The 19199-nt window shown below is 38.6% G+C and overlaps 1 protein-coding gene across 1 annotated transcript; it reads left to right on the forward strand.

Moving 5' to 3' along the window:
• Nucleotides 1-1406: 1406 nt before the first annotated feature.
• LOC131157154 (CASP-like protein 3A1) lies at nucleotides 1407-4642 on the forward strand. The gene is made up of 3 exons (XM_058111072.1): nucleotides 1407-1970; nucleotides 2739-2874; nucleotides 4093-4642. Exons 1-3 carry the CDS (start codon nucleotides 1681-1683, stop codon nucleotides 4306-4308), a joined length of 642 nt encoding a protein of 213 aa, XP_057967055.1. The 5' UTR covers nucleotides 1407-1680; the 3' UTR covers nucleotides 4309-4642.
• The last annotated feature ends 14557 nt before the right edge of the window (nucleotides 4643-19199 follow it).

Consider the following 19199-nt stretch of genomic DNA (forward strand, 5'->3'; position numbering starts at 1 on the left):
AGTGTACTATGTGATCGTAAATTATCTTTAAAATTGAAAGGGAAGTTTTATAAAACAGTTATAAGATTAGTTATGTTATATGGATCGGAATGTTGGGTAATAAAGAAATGTAATATTTAAAAAATAAAAGTTATCGAGATGAGAATGTTTAAATGGATGAGTGATATAACATTGAAAAATAAATTAAGAAATGAACATATTCATGGTAAGTTAGGTGTAGTTCCTATAAAAGATAAGATAAGGGAGAGATGATTCAGATGATATGGACACTTGTAATGTAGGTTTTATAGTGCACCTGTGAGAAAGAGTGATTAAGTTATTGTAGGAGGCAATAAAAAAGTAAGGATAGATCTAAAATAATTTGGGAGAAGATAATAAGTAAGAATTTAATATTCTTAAATCTGTCAAAAGAAATGATTTATCATTACATAAATTGACGGAAAATAATTTAGTGATTTCATTTTGTGAGATTAAGGTTTGTTTTTATTGTTGGAGATAAATGTTTATACTTCATGCTCTAAAATTTGAATTCTTTAAGATAGTCAGGGATGTCAAATCATGAAGAAAAAGGACCCACCTGATTAATTAATTGACTATCTTGATTGACGTTACTTTTGGCCTATTCATTCCAATTGGGTCTGTGCTTAGAAATATTTGAGGGAAAGGAAAAGAATTGATGAAGGATTTTATTTTGACATGTGTGATTATCTAAGAAAGTGAAATATATATATATATATATATATATATATATATATATAATTTCTCAATAAAAATGTTTATTTTATATGCTATTTATGTTTAATTTTTTTTAAAAAATATTACATATATTATAATAAATTTTTATTTTTTATTATATTTGATATAGAAAAATAATATAATAGAATATTAGTTTTTTTTAATTTTCTTTTCATTTCTCTTCCTCGATTTGTACCCTCAATATTTTTATGTCATTCTCACATGAATTAAATGTAAAAAATAAAATAAAATATTATGTCAAAGACTTGTTTGTTTAAAAATTTTTACTTGAGAATTATTTATAAATTTGAAAAGGTTTTAAATTATATACAATTTTTAAGAACCATCTTCAATCAAAATGGATTTAAAATAAATAATAAAGCCACTTACAAATATTATTATTTTCCAATTGTTATTTATAGTAAAATTTTTCTTAAAAAAAAACTCTTGAACTATAATAATTAAGTAAAATTATTAAATATTTAAAATATATTATTAAATATTTAAATTTATATTAAAATTTTAATTATTGTTTTAAAAGTGTAAAATTTTTAAAAAAAGTATTAAAGAATTTTTAAAAAGTAATGAAAAAAAATAACAAATACTATTTTAGTTTTATACTTTTATCTAATTAATTAATAGAATAAAATAGAGGGTGCGCAATACTCAGAAAGCGTACTTTAGCAAAGCAGAAGGGTGAGGGAAATGTGCGCCTGTGGGGGTACCAGAGGCTAGAGCTGAAGCGGAAACCGGGAGTACCAATTCCAGCATACTGTTGAGTCACGGCCACCGCTTTTCGCCATTTTCCCCCACTCAGTTTCCTCCGCGTGTCGTTCCGTCACAGACAGGCCCGTCATGCAAACAATTTCCCCCGTACCATTTTAACCGCGCTCCGTTCACGTCGACCCTGGTTTCAGACACAAGCAGAGGAGAGAGAGAGAGAGAATGAATGGCCGGAAAATGCTGCCGGCAGATGTGGAGGTACAGCAGCAGGAAGTGAAGGTGGCGGCGGAGACGGCGACAATGAGTGGACCACTGGTGGCAGGGAGGCCATCTGGCCGGAGGAATGTCGGCTGTAATATGGACGTCTCGCATGTCGTTCTCCGGCTGGCCTGTCTGCTGACTTCTGTGACAGCGGTGTCGCTCATGACCACGGCAAAGCAAGCTGCCGCCATCTCCTTCTATGGCTTCCACCTCCCAGTGTACTCCAAGTGGTCCTTCTCAGACTCCTACGAGTATGCCCCCGAAACCAACTCAAACGCTCTTTTGTTTCTCTGTGTATATACTATGTATACCCCCTGCCCGATTTTTTTCCTAGTTAACGGAAAATATCCAGAAGAATGAAAACCGTTAGTATATTGAACTCCGTAGTCTAATACTCTAGAAAATCATTATTATAACTTTTTTCAGCGCATATTACAACAAATTAGTGCGGTTATGGGGTATTCTGATGAAAGTCTAGTGCTAATTTAATTTTTATTGACCTTAATTTCTGCTGGTTTTGATTCGCTCGGTTATGTCTGTAACGGAGTACTGGGTATCCTCTATTTCTACGCTTGCAGTGCAGTAGCCATGGAAGTTTAACTCCCAAACTAAATAACATTTTATCATGTGAATAATTTAGGTAGAAAGGTTTTATTCCTTCTCTGGCTATTTCCGCTCTTTGTGCCGTAGAAGGAAGGTAATCTACTCATCTTGGCTTTTCAATGCCCTGAATGATGAGTAGGGCGCTTTTAATCTAAAATTGGGTGTGTCCAAATTAATGGTGTTTGTGAACACAGACCCAAACAACATCAGTACCAATAGGTTTGGGGCAATGGAACTTCAGAAGGGTATATGGGTCAGTTTCCCATTAGTTAGGTAGAGCTCATTTGATCAGTGTGATTAACAGATCACTGATTCTTGTTCCAACTAGTTCGCAGAAATTTTGTTCCATGAGAAATGGTGTTTTTGAGGGGAATGTATTTTGAATGACTAGAAGTTGTTGAATTTGGGCTGCACAGGTATCTGGTTGGAGTTTCGGTCGCTGTTGCAGCTCACTCCGTGCTGCAATTGCTTATTTGTGCGTGGAAGTTGCTGAGAAAGTCTCCAGTCATTCCATCCCGGAATCATGCCTGGCTTGTCTTTGCTGGGGATCAGGTGAAGCTCTGCCTTATTCTTCAGATTTTGCAAGAGTTGATACTTTAATGTGTGCACACCCCTTTCCCCTTAGCTCTGAGTTTGTTAAAATTTCTTGCAGATCATAATATATAGGTGTGAGTCATCAGTCATGCATGTCTAAGAATGTGAATTGATGTACATAACCGTGCATCATGGTCACCCATCCCTTGTACCTTTTAGTTATGATAGTGTAAAAACAACTTATAATTATTACTGATAAGAAGTTATAAGTGCTCTTATAATGGCATCCATTAGAGTTCCAATTTTTTTTTTTTTTCAAATCAAGAAGGGGAGTGCATCTCTGCTATTGATGATGATAAGGAGTGTATCCATGAAGGGAATTTTATTTTCTGTGGATGCAAAGACCAAATGTTGAATGCTGATTTTTTTATCATCATTTCTGGATATTTACTCCCCTGATATCAACTCCCCTGATATCAATTGCAGGTTAATTGTATTTTCAAGATGATGTAATTTGTGAGGCTTTCATCCAATTGATTGGCAGCTTAAATTTAGTTAACTTCTGATCTAATGCTTTGGCAATTGAAGTACAAGTTGTTTACCTGTAAACTGTGCTCTAGTGTTTTACTGTGATCATTTGAACAAATAGGCTTATGGGGAAAAAGGGAGCAAGGGTTTGTTTTCAAGTTGTGTGCTTCACGTGCTGCTAGCGTCAGTCAGAGCAGAATTGACAGATGCTAGCACTCTTCAGTCTCCTCTTGATGACACAGAAGCTCAACTTATATCAGGGATAAGCGTCCCTTTAGCTGGCATAATGTCAGACAACACTTCGACCTATGTTGAAACTTGAACATGAATTTCTTACTTCTCAATGACAATGATATTTTCTTGTTTGAGCAAGGAGTGAGAAGTTCATAGATCATGCTTATCTATTACAATAATATCATGCCATGTGATAATGCTTCTATTCTCACCAAATCCTGCCATGCAACTGAACTGAAATATTTAGTTATTTCCCATTTAAGGGTGGGGATTGTGATGTACAATGAATTGAGTAGATGAATGTTCAGATTAGTTTCAATTTTTATTAACTTATTTAAAGTTTCCATATTGGTCTGTGTATCTATACCAAGGGCACAACCTAGGTTTGGTGGCTAGAGGACACAGAAACTACATTTTACTTGTAGCTGTTTGGTGATTTACATGGGGGCTGGCTGATTATTGGTCTTATTGCAGGTCTTTGCATATGCAATGATGAGTGCTGGGTCAGCTGCATCGGGAGTTTCGAACCTGAACCGCACAGGAATCAGACACACAGTTCTACCAAATTTCTGTAAGCCCTTGTTGAACTTTTGCGACCGGGTTGCTGCCTCCATAGCCTTCACTTTCTTCGGCTGCTTCTTGCTTGCCACGTCTGCCATTCTCAATGTAGTTTGGCTGTCCAAGTCCTAATTAAATTTCCTTCATTGGTTCTCTACACCCTTGGGGCTATTCTTACTTGGGTATGAGAATCCTAGGGGTAACCTGCAGCTACACTTTTGTTACCTGAGATGGGTAATGGTGAACCTTGGGGGTTGGACACCTTCTGATCAGTGGCCTTTTCTAAAGGTTGGAATGGCCTCTCATCCTTTTGCGACGGAATGTGTTATAGTTTGATCAGCGTAGTTGGTTTGGCATGATAAGATGGAGAATGACCTTGGTTGTAGCAGGAAGTGAACAATTGATCTTGAATTATGTTGACAATGTGTATGTTTTTCAATCTTAAATGCACCATAGAGTTCTTATATATTTATTCTTTGCTCTTGCTATTGTTCATTGCTATACAGTCTAAGATCTTAATATATTTTTTACAAAGTGCATTGAGAGAGAGAGTATTTCAAACCTTACTTTGCCAGTAAGAGTACCGTTTTTGGTAATGGGTAAGTAATGCCACTATTACTTATTTTGAAATTGACTTTGAGTTGCTGTTTGAGATAGGCAAACAACATCTTCAATCTTAAGAATTAACTTTTGGGTCAATTAATTCGAAAGAGTGCAATTCATTTTTCATTTGAATCTAAACCACTATTTGATATGTTTGGATAAAATGAGCTAAAAGTGAAATGAAATGAAAAAATTTATGATAAATATGTAAAAATCTAAGGTAAATTTTCGTTAAAATTCTTTTTGCTGTTCTGCATCAAATAAATTATAAAAGCATTAATTAGAAGTCTTCCCAATCTAAAATGAAAGGAATGGAAACTTGAGAAGGTTAAGAATTGAAGCTAATAATGCTATTAGGAGAGGTGGGGAGTAGGAATATAGAAAGAGATATATAATGGAATTTCATGGAAATACAAATTTTATTGTCATAATCTATTATCATTTATCTCTATCAATCAATAAATCAATTGCACGTATGAAAAATATTTATTAATCTAAAATACAATTAAAATAATAGCTCACAAAGTTGAAAATATTTTTTTTAAATAGACTAAGTAATTCTTTTTACATCTTTTAGGGTTTACCTTCAATGTGAAGGGTAAAAATTATAGGGCCTATGAGACCCAATAAAAAACTCCACTATAATTGAAGGGCAAGTTTACAACAGCTCAAACATCACAAAATACTAAAAAATTTGGAGCAAAAATAGGTTCCCAAATATATATATATATAAGAGTTATAAATAAAAAGTAAGGAGTTTGCAAGAGATCATCCAAAAAGCATTTACTATTCCGGCCACAAAACTTGGGTCTCTAGAACTCCAAAATAGATCTCCACCATTCAGATTGAAGGACGACGCGTCTTGAACATGTTGTCAAAGTTTCAGCAAAATCATATCACAAATTACTCTCTGATTGACCGCTTGCTCAAAATTGGTCTAACTGAAGTTCTGCAACTCCTCTCTATTTCAAAACTATCGCACTATTCTATCTCTCATTTCATTCTCTCCAACATTGCATAAATCTTGTAAATGGTCAACCCTAATGGGCTTTAAAAAAATAAATAAAACTTGAGCCCTTTTTTTAAAAAATTTTTTGGCTAGACTTAACAAATCTCCCCCTCTAACCCATGAGAGGAATGAGTACTTCAACAAGCTTATCACCAAAATTGATGTCGATTGTCCTAGCACACAGCCCAATTTTCTCATGAGGCATAATCTTTGTCATCATATTAGCAACATTTTCACTAGTGTGAATCTTTTCAAGTTCAAGCAACTTAGAGTTAAAAACATCTCAAATCCAATGATATATATCTCACATCAATATGCTTTGATCTACCATGAAAGGTTGGATTCTTACCAAGATGAATAACACTTTGATTATCAGAAAATAACACATATCTCTTTTGAGTGAACCCAAGTTCATGCACAAAACTTCATCCATAGTAACTCTTTGCATGCCTCAGTAGCTGCAATGAACTTAGCTTTTGTGGTAGACAAAGCAACACATTTCTACAACATGGACACAACTCCCTTTGCAAAGGTTAATCAAATAGTCTGAAGTAGATTTCCTTAAGTCCATATCCCCATCCACGTATGAATTTGTATAGCCAGCAAGCGCAAGTTTTCCAGACCTAAAACAAAGTTTCAAATCAGTAGTGCCACGGAAATATCTTATAATCCACTTCACAGCATTTCAATGCTCTCTATCCAGATTAGAGAGAAACTGACTAAGTATACCAACTTCCTGAGCTAAATTTGGCCTCGTGCAAACCATAACATATATTAAGCTTCTAACTGCAAATGCATAAGGAATACGTTGCATGTCTATTTTCTCTTTTTTACTATAAGGAGACTATTTACTGCTTAACCTAAAGTCTGTAGCAAGAGGTGTGCTCACCACTTTAGCATTTTCCATGCAAATTTGTTGAAGTACCTTCTCAATGTACTTTTCCTAAGATAGCCACAATTTCTTATTCTTTCGTTACAAGTGATCCCAATCCCAATGATTTGATTTGCTGGTCCTAAAGCTTTCATTACAAAAGATTTAAAAAGCTCCTTTTTCAACCTGTCAATATGAGAAGAACTGTAACCAACAATAAGCGCATCATTAACATAAAGCAACAAAATAATAAAGTTATCATTAGAAATTTTTTTAACAAATACACCATGATCGGAGGTAGTCTTCTTGTAGCCTTGTTGTATTAGAATGGACTCAAACTTCTTATATTGTTGTGTAGGATCTTGTTTTAGGCCATACAAGCTCTTCTTTAGTCTACAAGCATAATTCTCTTTTCTTTTCACCTTAAAACCCTTAGGCTACTCGATATAAATTTGCTCCTCCAAATCACCATGGAAGAAAGTAGTCTTCACATCCATTTGCTTAACCTTTAAATCAATACTAGCTGTCAAGCCCAAAACAACATGGATTGAAGACATCTTCACTACTGGTGAGAAGATCTCCTTAAAATCATTCCTTTCTTCTGACTGAAGCTTTTGACAACTAATCTGGCTTTGTATCGTGGTTGTGAAGTATTCTCTTCATGTTTTACCCTATAAACCCATTGATTCTTCAATGCTTTTCTATCTTGGGGTAACTTGACAAGATCAAATATATGATTGTCATGTAGATACTTCATTTCACTTTTCATTGTTTCAAGTCATTCTTCTTTTTTTTTTTTGCTTTTCGTAACCTCTTCGTAGTAATCAAGTTCTCCCTCATCAGTCAAAAGTACATACTCACTAGATGGGTACCTAATAGAGGGTGTTTTGTCTCTAGCAGACCTTCTAAGTGGAGCTGTAGGCTATTCAATAGTTGGTTCTGATTGATCATCAACAGTCTCATACATAGGAGCATCATTCCTATTTACAACTTCATGATCTTCCTCAACATGATTATTCTGAACATTTGCCTTTGCGTTATCCTGATTACCAATCTCAGCCGCATTAGAAAAATCTGTAGTAGGAGGTGAATTCAAGTTAAACAAGTCATCACTACCCTGAGACTTTTGAATTCTCTGTCTTGTCAATATCTTTAATGGTTTGATCCTCCATGAAGACCACATCACCACTTCTAACAAGTTTTTTCCCTATTGGATCCTAAAACCTATAGCCAAATTCATCTTGACTATACCTAATGAAGATACATTGTCTTGTCTTGACGTCTAACTTAGATCTTTCATCCTTAGGCATATGTACAAAAGTTTTGCAGCCAAATACACGCAAGTAGTCATAGGACCACAATATTCATCAGCATTATCTATGTGAATACATTTAAGCTTCTTTCCTATTTCTCTCTCAACTGAAGCCTAAAAAACTTTAAACACATTAAGCACCTGATCCTTGGATTTTAAAGCATAAACTTAAAGTTTCCTTGAATGGTCATCAATAAAAGTAACAAAATAAAGTGTACCACAACATGTCCTTACCTTCATTGGACCGCAAACATCTGAGTGTATCAATTCAAGTAACTCTATTTTTATGGAAGGAATATGGTTCCTGAAAGAACCCTATTATGCTTCCCAGCCAAGCGTGTTTATTTTTTAGCTTTGCACATTTCAACCCTGACAATAAATTATTCTTGGTCAAATAGTTAAGTCCTTTTTAACTAATGTGACTAAGCTTCTTGTGTCATAGATCTAATGAGTTGTCACTATCAACCACATTCACATAATTTACACAAATAGAAGCATTCATCAAGTAAAAATTAGAAAATTTATTACCTCGAACGACAACTAGATTGCCTCTAGTAAGTCTTCATTGTCTATCGCCAAAGAAATTCCAAGAGCCATTTGTTAGCCTTGGTGGCTATACTATCATGGTTTATATGTTTTGATGATATTAACCTATATGTCGTTTGTAATGTCCTGGCCCTCTAGGTGGGCCCAAAGTGCTACTATACCTACATAACATGCATATCTCTGATACCATACATATACTACCCGCCCAAATAAGGGAAATCGGGTGTTTAAAACTGAACTTCACATTCATGCATAGCGGAAAATATAAACATACATCATCTAATAAAACTTATCAAAGTTTCTAATTGTTTCCTCACATACATCCATACATAACTAAAAACATTACCTGCTATTACAAACCCTAAAAGACAATCTGGCTAAAGCCCAGTACATATACAATGACTCACGTAAACAACGAAAACACTACGTTCCCATAATCCCTCTAGAAGTCTAGGACTGGTTTCTTGTAGGACTTGAAATAAGAGTTGTATATTGGGGTGAGACACTTCTCAATAAGGTAGATCATATTACATCAATGTGTGACTACATGAGTTTATTTCAGTAGAAAACAGTTAAACATTTAAATTATTCACAAACCTGTAAATAGATTCCTATATAAGATAATTCGACTCATTACAAGCGAGAGTCCCCGAGGTTGGGGTAGGGTATAGGCTTATACACTGTACGATCCCTCAGCTCGGTACTCAAAGCTATAACTTTGCCCATTTTATTTTTAAATCATGTATATGCATAACGAACTCATCTTAGCTTTGAAACATCATAACTACACCATTTACTTCCCCCATGGCACGGATTGTGCGTTTATAATACTCTAATCTAGACCTGGGGTCACCAGGCTAGTCACGCTACTTTCTCCAATCCGACTTGGCCCACACCACCCTGGTCCATGATTAACCAGTGACCCTTCCTACCAAGTCGACTAGTTTGATACCCACACTCAAGAATAACGTGTGGTTGCACTGTACCTTTCATGCTAGCAACAGTACCATGCTTTCCTAGTAACAAGCTTTTTCAAGCAGTTTATATATCATATATACAATTTATAACGAAAACATAGTAACCGATTTTTATTCAAAAAGCATTTAAGCAGTTCCAGTACTTTTCACAATTCATTCATTCATTGGTATAAATCGGCACAGACAACTCTCGGTTTAACCTTGGTACATACATAGCTCTGTATTTAACCGACATCTCTTTCTACATTTCTTGATAAACATTTTGGAACTCTAGTTCCCATATCTCATAATCCTATTTCTCAATGCAATATATTTCCATTTAATATCTCATGCCACACACATTTAGTTTAAAAAGCATTAGTATAGCATATGGTTCGTAAAATATAATTTAAATTGAAAACAAGAGTTTCAAGCATCTCCTACTTTAGATTTAACAAAAAGAAATGAGTTTTAGGAAAAATGGAGTTCATACCCCAAAACCCTAGTTTTTATCAAAACCGCAAAATCGAAAAACCGGCAATTCCATCCGGTGAAATTTTCCAAATAAGCAGTCATATCATACATAATATCATAACCTACAGTTCTACCTGTCACGACCTGCTCTTTTTTCACATATATATATTTTTTATATAAATAAATTATCATCACATCATACATTCCAACTCAGCAGGTCACAATCCATCTGGGCCCGTGGGCACCAGGGATATAACAAAACATACAGCAGAAGCCTACGCAGCAGAAAGTATAAAATCATATACATCTCATCATAATGTGCATAACACATACCAGAGTCACTACAATTACTATCTCACAATATATACATCTCAAAAATGAAATCTAGGGACAATCCCCACAAAACCTAACTGTCCCTACCAAAAACTTACCCTTCCAAAGAGGGCAAACAACTTATCTAGATCAGCGGGGCTTTTCCCGCTCTCCTATCAGGGGCTCCTGAAAAATGTATAAGATTTAGGGGTGAGATACCTCTCAGTAAGGGAAATAAACTAATACCAGTGTGTGGCAACATGAGTATTCTGTGTTCTACATATACCATACATAACATATTTAATACTGTTTATTAAATCTGGGAAAACATATGCATATCAAAACATGGCAGAACATACTGCCTTTTTATAAACATTTCTCATCTCATATCATAATAATAATAACATAAAAACAACCCTGGTAAGTTAACTGGCTGTTGTCATGTATTACCCCCACATGACTGGGTTGTGTGGCCCGAAGGCGGGACCTGACAATGGTTGGCCGACCACTGCCAAGTCAAACAATAGTCTGTAGGTCCGATGGGTCTACCCAGACTGGTCCGTACACCAGGGGCGATAACAGCACACTTCTTGAAAATAACCACATCGACCATCCAATCTCACACCACTCCGTACAGCGGCGTTAACACAGATATCATGATCACGAGGACCATGGACACATAGCAACGGTACCGTGCAAGTGCTAGCCTAGACCAAGCCAACCAGGTTCTGATATCATATACATATACTAAAACCGTGATACATAAATATCTCATATCATTTATTTTCACATCAATCATATCATTTCACATATATACGTGTATCATAAAAATCATCGGCCCGTACGCCGGTATTACACATTTTAACATAGCACGGCCCGTACGCTGGCAAATCACATAGCATAGCCCGTACGCTGGCAAACCACATAGCACGGTCCGTACGTTGGCAAATCACATAGCACGGCCCGTACGCCGGCAAATCACATAGCACAGCCCGTACGCTGTCAAATCACATAGCACGGCCCGTACGCCGGCAAATCTCATCCACATAGCACGGCCCATACGCCGGCAAATCACATATACAAAAATATCTCGGCCCGTACGCCGGTTTTCCATCATAGAAATCCATATCGTCCCCATTCAAAAAAAAAAAAACAGTATTTCACAACATTTTTATACTCATGCCACACTAAACAAATTTTCTACGTATTCAACATATCATCATTTAAACAGTATTTTCCAAATATAAATCATATATATATAAATATATTTATTTTTCCTGAAACCAGATGCTATATATATATACATACATTTTCTCAAAACAAAACTAGCTTAGTTTATCCCCTTACCTGATTCCTGAAAAGCCCCTAAGAAAATCTTCCACGTACCCACAAGGTTCTCAACTCAATACCCTGAAAATGAAAACTCGTAGAATTAAAGTTTAGTATTTTCGTACGTACAACATTTTCTATAACTACCACTAAGTCAAATTCGACTTAAAAAAGTCTTACCTCAACTTAGGGATGATTCCCTACGTTCCCAATCAACACCTTGGAACTGAAAATTTTCAGTATTAAAGTTTAGTATTTTTACGCGTATATCACTTTCTTCAACTGTCAAAAATCCAAATATTGAATATAAAGGCTTACCTTGGATTTGGGATGAAATCCAATTTAGTTTTCCTGACGATCCGTTCCGGCAGACTTGTAGAGAATTTCGCTAGGAGCGTCGTGGTGGTTTCGGTTTGTCGATCCGGTGTAAAACTAGCCCGGAATCGAAGAGAGAGAGAGTTGTAGGAGAGAGAGAGAGAGAAGAGAGAGAGTGAGAGAGAAGAGAGAGCACGCCCACCAAAATCCAAAATTTGATTTCCAAAGCTTCTTAAAGAAGCTTGTGCTAATTTAATAATATATATATATAATAAACCTTAAGTAAACTAAAGTAAAGTAAAGCTTCTTTAAGAAGCTTTCATACCTTTTATATATACACACACACACACACACACACACACACATATATATATATATATTTGTTCCTTATCATACTGTTCATTTTACTTATTAATTTAATTAATTAATTTTATTTTATTATTTTATTATTATTATATATTTTTTTTCCGGTTACTACATTCCTCCCCCCTTAAAAGAATTTCGTCCTCGAAATTTACTGTTTCTGTACTCGCCATCCTTTAATCAGGAAAAAGGGTCTACTCATTTTATTACCTATCCTCACTTATGGCGGAGGAATACCGTGGTTACATCTCGAGTCTTGGAAGATTACATATACAAAAGAAAACCATTCTCCCAAAACTAAAGTACTACACTATTCAACCATTACATGTACCTGCAACAGAAAACTACTTAACTATTTACATTTATTCACTTAGACTTCTTGAAATAAATGCGGATACCTCTGCTTCATTTGCTCCTCAGACTCCCAAGAAGCCTCTTCTACTGCATGATTCCTCCACAAGACTTTTACTTGAGGAATCATCCTGTTACGTAGCTCTTGCACTTTCCTATCCAGAATCTGTATTGGTACCTCCTCATATCCTAGTGAATCACTAAGCTCTAACTCATCATAATTGATGACATGAGAAAGGTCTGGGACGTATTTCCTCAACATAGTAACATGGAATACGTTGTGAATCCTGGACAATACAGGTGGCAAAGCTAGCCTGTAGGCTACCGGTCCCACTTTATCTAGAATCTCAAATGGACTGATAAACCTAGGACTAAGTTTACCCTTCCTCCCAAATCGCATAACCCCTTTCATCGGAGCTATCTTCAAAAATACGTGATCACCTACGTCAAACTCTAAATTCCTGCGGCGATGGTCGGCATAACTCTTCTGTCGGCTCTGAGCTGCACTGATCCTATCCCTGATAAGACGAACTTTATCACACGCCTGCTGAACCAGCTCTGGTCCCACTACTCGCCGCTCACCCACTTCATCCCAAAAAAAAGGAGAACAAAATCTCCTACCGTACAGAGCCTCAAATGGTGTCATGCCAATGCTAGACTGATAACTGTTATTATACGCAAATTCTACTAATGACATGAACTGAGTCTAACTACCCCCAAAGTCTAGTACACACGCTCTGAGCATGTCCTCTAATATCTGTATTGTCCTCTCAGTCTGCCCGTCTAACTGAGGATGGAATGCCGTACTAAACGATAACTAAGACCCTAGAGCCTCCTGGAAACTCCTCCAAAATCATGATGTGAATCGTGGGTCTCGATCCGATACAATAGATACAGGCACCCCATGAGAACGTACTATCTCCTGAATGTAAATCTCCGCTAAACGGCTGAGGGAGTAGCTGAACTTAATGGGAATAAAGTGGGCGGTCTTCGTCAATCGATCAACAATCACCCAGATGGCATTATGACCATGTAACGTCGTCGGCAGTCCTGACACGAAGTCCATCGATATGTGATCCCACTTCCACTCCGGGATGAATAACGGCTGCAACTGCCCTACCGGTCTCTGGTGCTCAGCCTTTACCTGCTGGCACGTCAAACACTGCGCTACATACTCGGCAATCTCTCTCTTCATACCACTCCACCAGTATGACTCTCGCATATCTCTGTACATCTTCGTACTACCAGGATGAACTGTATACAAAGATCTGTGAGCCTCCTCTAGAATAGTCTTCCTGATCTCAGTATCGGCAGAAACACATAATCTGGAACGGAACCGCAAAGTTCCGTCATCTGCGATACTGAACTCCTCCCCCTGCCCACTCTGTACTCTATCTATCACCTTCACTAGCTCTAGATCTTCCTTCTGGGCAGCTTTAATTCTCTCCTGCAGGGTAGGCTGTACCACTAGGCTGGCAATACATACTGGGAGATCACTCTCCACCAACTCTATGCCGAGTCTCTCTAGATCCATTATGATCGGATGCTGGATCCCCATAGCCGCCAACACCGGCTCCTTGGATTTCCTTCTCAACACATCAGCTACCACGTTTGCTTTCCCTGGGTGATAACTGATGGTACAATCAAAATCCTTAATCAGCTCCAACCACCTTCTCTACCTCATATTCAGTTCTTTCTGCGTAAAGAAATACTTCAAACTTTTATGGTCGGAGAAGATCTCATACTGCTCACCGTACAGGTAATGCCTCCAAATCTTCAGTGCGTGTACCACTGCAACCAACTCAAGATCATGGGTAGGGTAGTTCTTCTCATATTCTTTCAATTGCCTTGATGCATAAGCCACTACCCTGCCATGCTGCATTAATACACAGCCAAGTCCCTTCAAGGACACATCACTGTAAATGGTATACCCTTCACCCCCACATGGGATGATCAACACTGGTGCTGTGACTAGTCTCTGCTTCAGCTCCTGAAAACTCTGCTCACAACTATCGTCCCACTCAAATCTAACATTCTTCCTCGTCAGTCGTGTTAAGGGCCCTGACAAAGCTGAGAATCCCTCAACAAAACGATGGTAATAGCCTGCTAGCCCCAAGAAACTCTTGATCTCCTAGACATTTCTTGGTCTAGCCCAATTCACTATAGCCTTAATCTTGCTAGGATCCACAGAAATACCGTCTCCAGATACAACATGCCCCAAGAACATGACCTTCTCTAGCCAAAATTCACATTTACTAAACTTGGCGTACAACTTCTTTTCCCGAAGTGTCTGCAAAACCTGCCTCAAGTGCATCTCATGCTCCTCATAGTTCCTAGAATAGACCAGTACATCATCAATAAAAACAACAACAAACTGGTCTAGGTATTGGTGGAAAACTCTATTCATCAAGTCCATAAATACCGCAGGAGCATTCGTCAAACCAAACGGCATCACTAGAAACTCGTAATGCCCATACCTAGTCCTGAAGGCCGTTTTTGAGACGTCTTCTGCTTTCACCTTCACCTGATGGTAACCAGATCTGAGGTCAATCTTCGAATACACCTGTGTACCCTGGAGCTGGTCAAACAAATCATCGATACGGGGTAGAGGATACCTATTCTTGATTGTCACTTTATTTATCTCCCTATAGTCTATACACATCCTTATAGTCCCGTCTTTCTTTTTCACAAATAAAACTGGAGCTCCCCACGGAGATACACTGGGCCGTATGAAACCCTTATTTAGCAGATCTTGCAACTGATTCTTCAATTCTGCTAACTCCACTGGTGCCATTCGATAAGGTACTTTAGAAATCGGCGCTGTACCGGGAGGTAGATCAATAGAGAAATCCACCTCACGGTCGGGTGGCAAGCCTAGTAACTCATCTGGAAAAACATCCACAAACTCCTTCACTACAAGCGTGCTAGCAAGTTTCGACTCATTCTCTGACATCTCTTTCACAACAACCACAAACCCCTGACAACCACTCAGCAGTAGTCTCCTGGCCTGAATAGCTGAAACTAGCTGAGGTGGGGATTGTACATGCGACCCTACAAACTTGAATTCTGCTTCCCCCGGGGGTCTAAATATCACCTCTCGTGCACGACAATCTATGCTGGCAAAATTAGCTGCTAGCCAATCCATGCCAAATATAACGTCAAACCTATGCATGTCTAACACTATCAAATCAGCAGACAATGTTTTCCCCTGAATCTCTACTGGGCAGTCGCGGAGTACCCTACCACACCTCACTACCGACCCAGTCGGTGTAGATACCAACAGTTCAACATCTAATGATTGTGTTTCAGTCTCACATAATTTAATACACCCTAAGGACACAAACGAGTGTGTAGCTCCTGAATCAAATAATGCAATAACTTTAAAAGAAAGCATAATGACCATACCTGTCACCACGTCACCTGATGCCTCAGCCTCACCCGGCGTCAGAGTAAACACCCTGGCTGGAGCCGTATTCCTCTGTTGGCCTCCCCGTGGTGCCTGATAACCTCCCCGGTATGGTCTAGGAGCTGGAACTGCATCTGGTGGAGTAAGGCAGTCTCGTACCATGTGCCCCGATCTACCGCAGCGATAGCACACCGGAGCTGCATTTGGTGGGGTAGGACAATCTCGCACTATATGTCCCGATCTACCACAGCGGTAGCACACTACACCACCAGCTCGACATTCTCCCCAGTGTCTCCTACCACAAGTCTGACAAACTGGAGGACCCTACCCTGTCTGCACCTGGCGTCCTCTCGTCTCCTGTCTCCGCCCTCTACCATGATTACCTCTCCTTCACTAACTCGGCTTGTGACCCTGCTGGTAGCTCGTAGATGCAGATCTCTTCCTCTGTCCCTGCTCATCCACATCAAGACGCTCACCAATCTCTGCCAAGGCCGCCCTGTCGACCAGTATAATTCTTGGGATGGACTGGCTAACTTCTAGTTATGCTAGTATAAATTGCTATAATAAGGAGGTGGTGTTTAGACCTCCTGGAGAACAAGAATACAAGTTCAATGGAACTCGTGTATACCCTTCACCACAAATATTGTCGGCAATCCAGGCAAAGAGATTACTCTTGAATGGATGTCAAGGGTACCTAGCATGCGTGGTGGAGGCACCAAGGGAAGAATTGAAGCTCGAGGATATCCCAATCGTAAGGGAATTCTCGGATGTATTCCCTGAGGATTTACCTGGGCTACCTCCTGATCGTGAAATCGAGTTTGTTATCGACCTACTACCAGGGACGACACCGATATCTAAAGCTCCATACAGAATGGCACCAGTAGAATTGAAAGAACTGAAGGAACAATTACAAGAGTTGCTGGACAAAGGATTCATCAGACCCAGCATGTCACCATGGGGAGCACCAGTACTGTTTGTTAAAAAGAAAGATGGATCGATGAGAATGTGTATTGATTATCGGGAAATAAATAAAGTGACCATTAAGAACAAGTACCCAATACCTCGCATAGATGACTTGTTTGATCAACTCCAAGGAGCACAAGTCTTCTCAAAAATTGACCTCCGATCAGGGTACCATCAAGTGAAAATCAAATCAGAAGATGTTCCAAAGACCGCATTCCGAACGAGATATGGTCACTATGAATTCTTAGTCATGCCATTTGGACTGACCAATGCTCCTGCTGCCTTTATGGACCTTATGAATAGGGTTTTTCATGAATATCTAGATCAATTTGTGGTGGTCTTCATTGATGATATTTTGATTTATTCAAAAAGCCCCCAGGAACATGAGAACCATTTGAGGCTAGTACTCAAAATACTAAGAGAAAAGAAACTTTATGCCAAACTTACGAAATGTGAGTTCTGGCTAGAAAGAGTTGCATTCTTAGGGCACGTGATATCTAAGGATGGTATTTCTATGGACCCAAGTAAAATAGAGGCAGTAGTGGATTGGGCGAGACCAAAGAATGTTCATGAGATCAAGAGTTTCTTAGGTCTGGCAGGATATTATCGTCGATTTGTGGAAGGGTTTTCTAAAATATCTGGTCCTCTGACAAGATTGACAAGAAAGAATGTGAAGTATGAATGGACTGATGAATGTGAGCAAAGCTTTCAAGAATTAAAGCAACGACTCATCACTGCCCCAGTGCTGACAATTCCATCAAGAGAAGATGGTTTTGTGATCTACAGTGATGCATCTCGGAAAGGGCTCGGGTGTGTATTAATGCAACAGGGGAAGGTCATTGCATATGCTTCTCGACAACTCAAGGACTACGAGAAGAATTATCCCACACACGATTTGGAGCTAGCAGCTGTGGTATTTGCGTTAAAGATCTGGAGACACTATCTCTATGGTGAAAGGTGTGAGATTTTCACAGACCATAAAAGTCTCAAATACTTTTTCACACAAAAGGAATTAAACATGAGACAGAGAAGATGGTTAGAATTAATCAAAGATTATGACTGCGCCATCAACTATCACCCAGGAAAAGCCAACGTGGTAGCAGATGCATTAAGTCGAAAGTCAATGAATGCGTCAGTCTCGGCAATGGTGACCCAACATCAAATTATGATGGACCTGGAAAGAGTTGGTGTGGAAATAGTGGAAGGAAATCATCAAGCTCTTATTGCTAATCTGGTAATCCAATAGACCTTACAAGAAAAGATTAAGGCTACACAGATGGAAGATGCAGAGCTAGTGAAGATTATGGGTAAGGTACAGAGTGGATTGAAGGGAGACTTTAACATCTCTGACGATGGAGTTTTGAGATTCCAAACTAGATTGTGTGTGCCCAATGACAAAGATATCAAAAGAACAATCTTGGAAGAAGCTCATCGATCTCTTTATACAGTGCATCCGGGAAGCACGAAGATGTATAGGGACTTGAGAGAGTCTTTTTGGTGGAATAACATGAAGAGGGAGATTGCACAATTTGTGGAACAGTGTCTTACTTGTCAGCAAGTAAAGGCTGAGCACCAGAGACCAGCAGGACCACTGCAACCACTCCACATTCCTGAATGGAAATGGGAGCACATCTCCATGGATTTTGTAACTGGGCTACCTCCAGCACTCCATGGACAGAACGCCATTTGGGTGGTTGTTGATCGTCTAACAAAGACCGCTCACTTTATTCCAATCAAAGTTAACTACTCTATGACCAAGCTTGCAAAATTATATGTTCAAGAGATAGTTAGACTACATGGCGTGCCCGTTTCTATCGTATCAGATCGAGATCCACGATTCACATCACAATTTTGGAAGAGTTTGCAAAGAGCCTTGGGATCACGACTTACCTTCAGCACAGCATTTCATCCTCAAACTGATGGACAGTCAAAGAGAACCATTCAGATATTGGAGGATATGTTGAGAGCTTGTGTACTGGATTTCAAAGGAAGTTGGATTCAGTATCTACCGTTAGTTGAGTTCGCCTATAACAACAGTTATCAATCCAGCATAGAGATGGCACCGTATGAAGCGTTATATGGCCGAAAGTGTCGATCCCCATTATATTGGGATGAGGTTGGCGAACGACGAATTTTAGGTCCCGAGATTATACAAAGAACCTCTGAGAAAATTAAGCTCATCCGGGACAAAATAAAAACCGCTCAAAGTCGGC

Source organism: Malania oleifera, chromosome 6 (genome assembly GCF_029873635.1).
Source record: "Malania oleifera isolate guangnan ecotype guangnan chromosome 6, ASM2987363v1, whole genome shotgun sequence".
NCBI lineage: Eukaryota > Viridiplantae > Streptophyta > Magnoliopsida > Santalales > Ximeniaceae > Malania > Malania oleifera.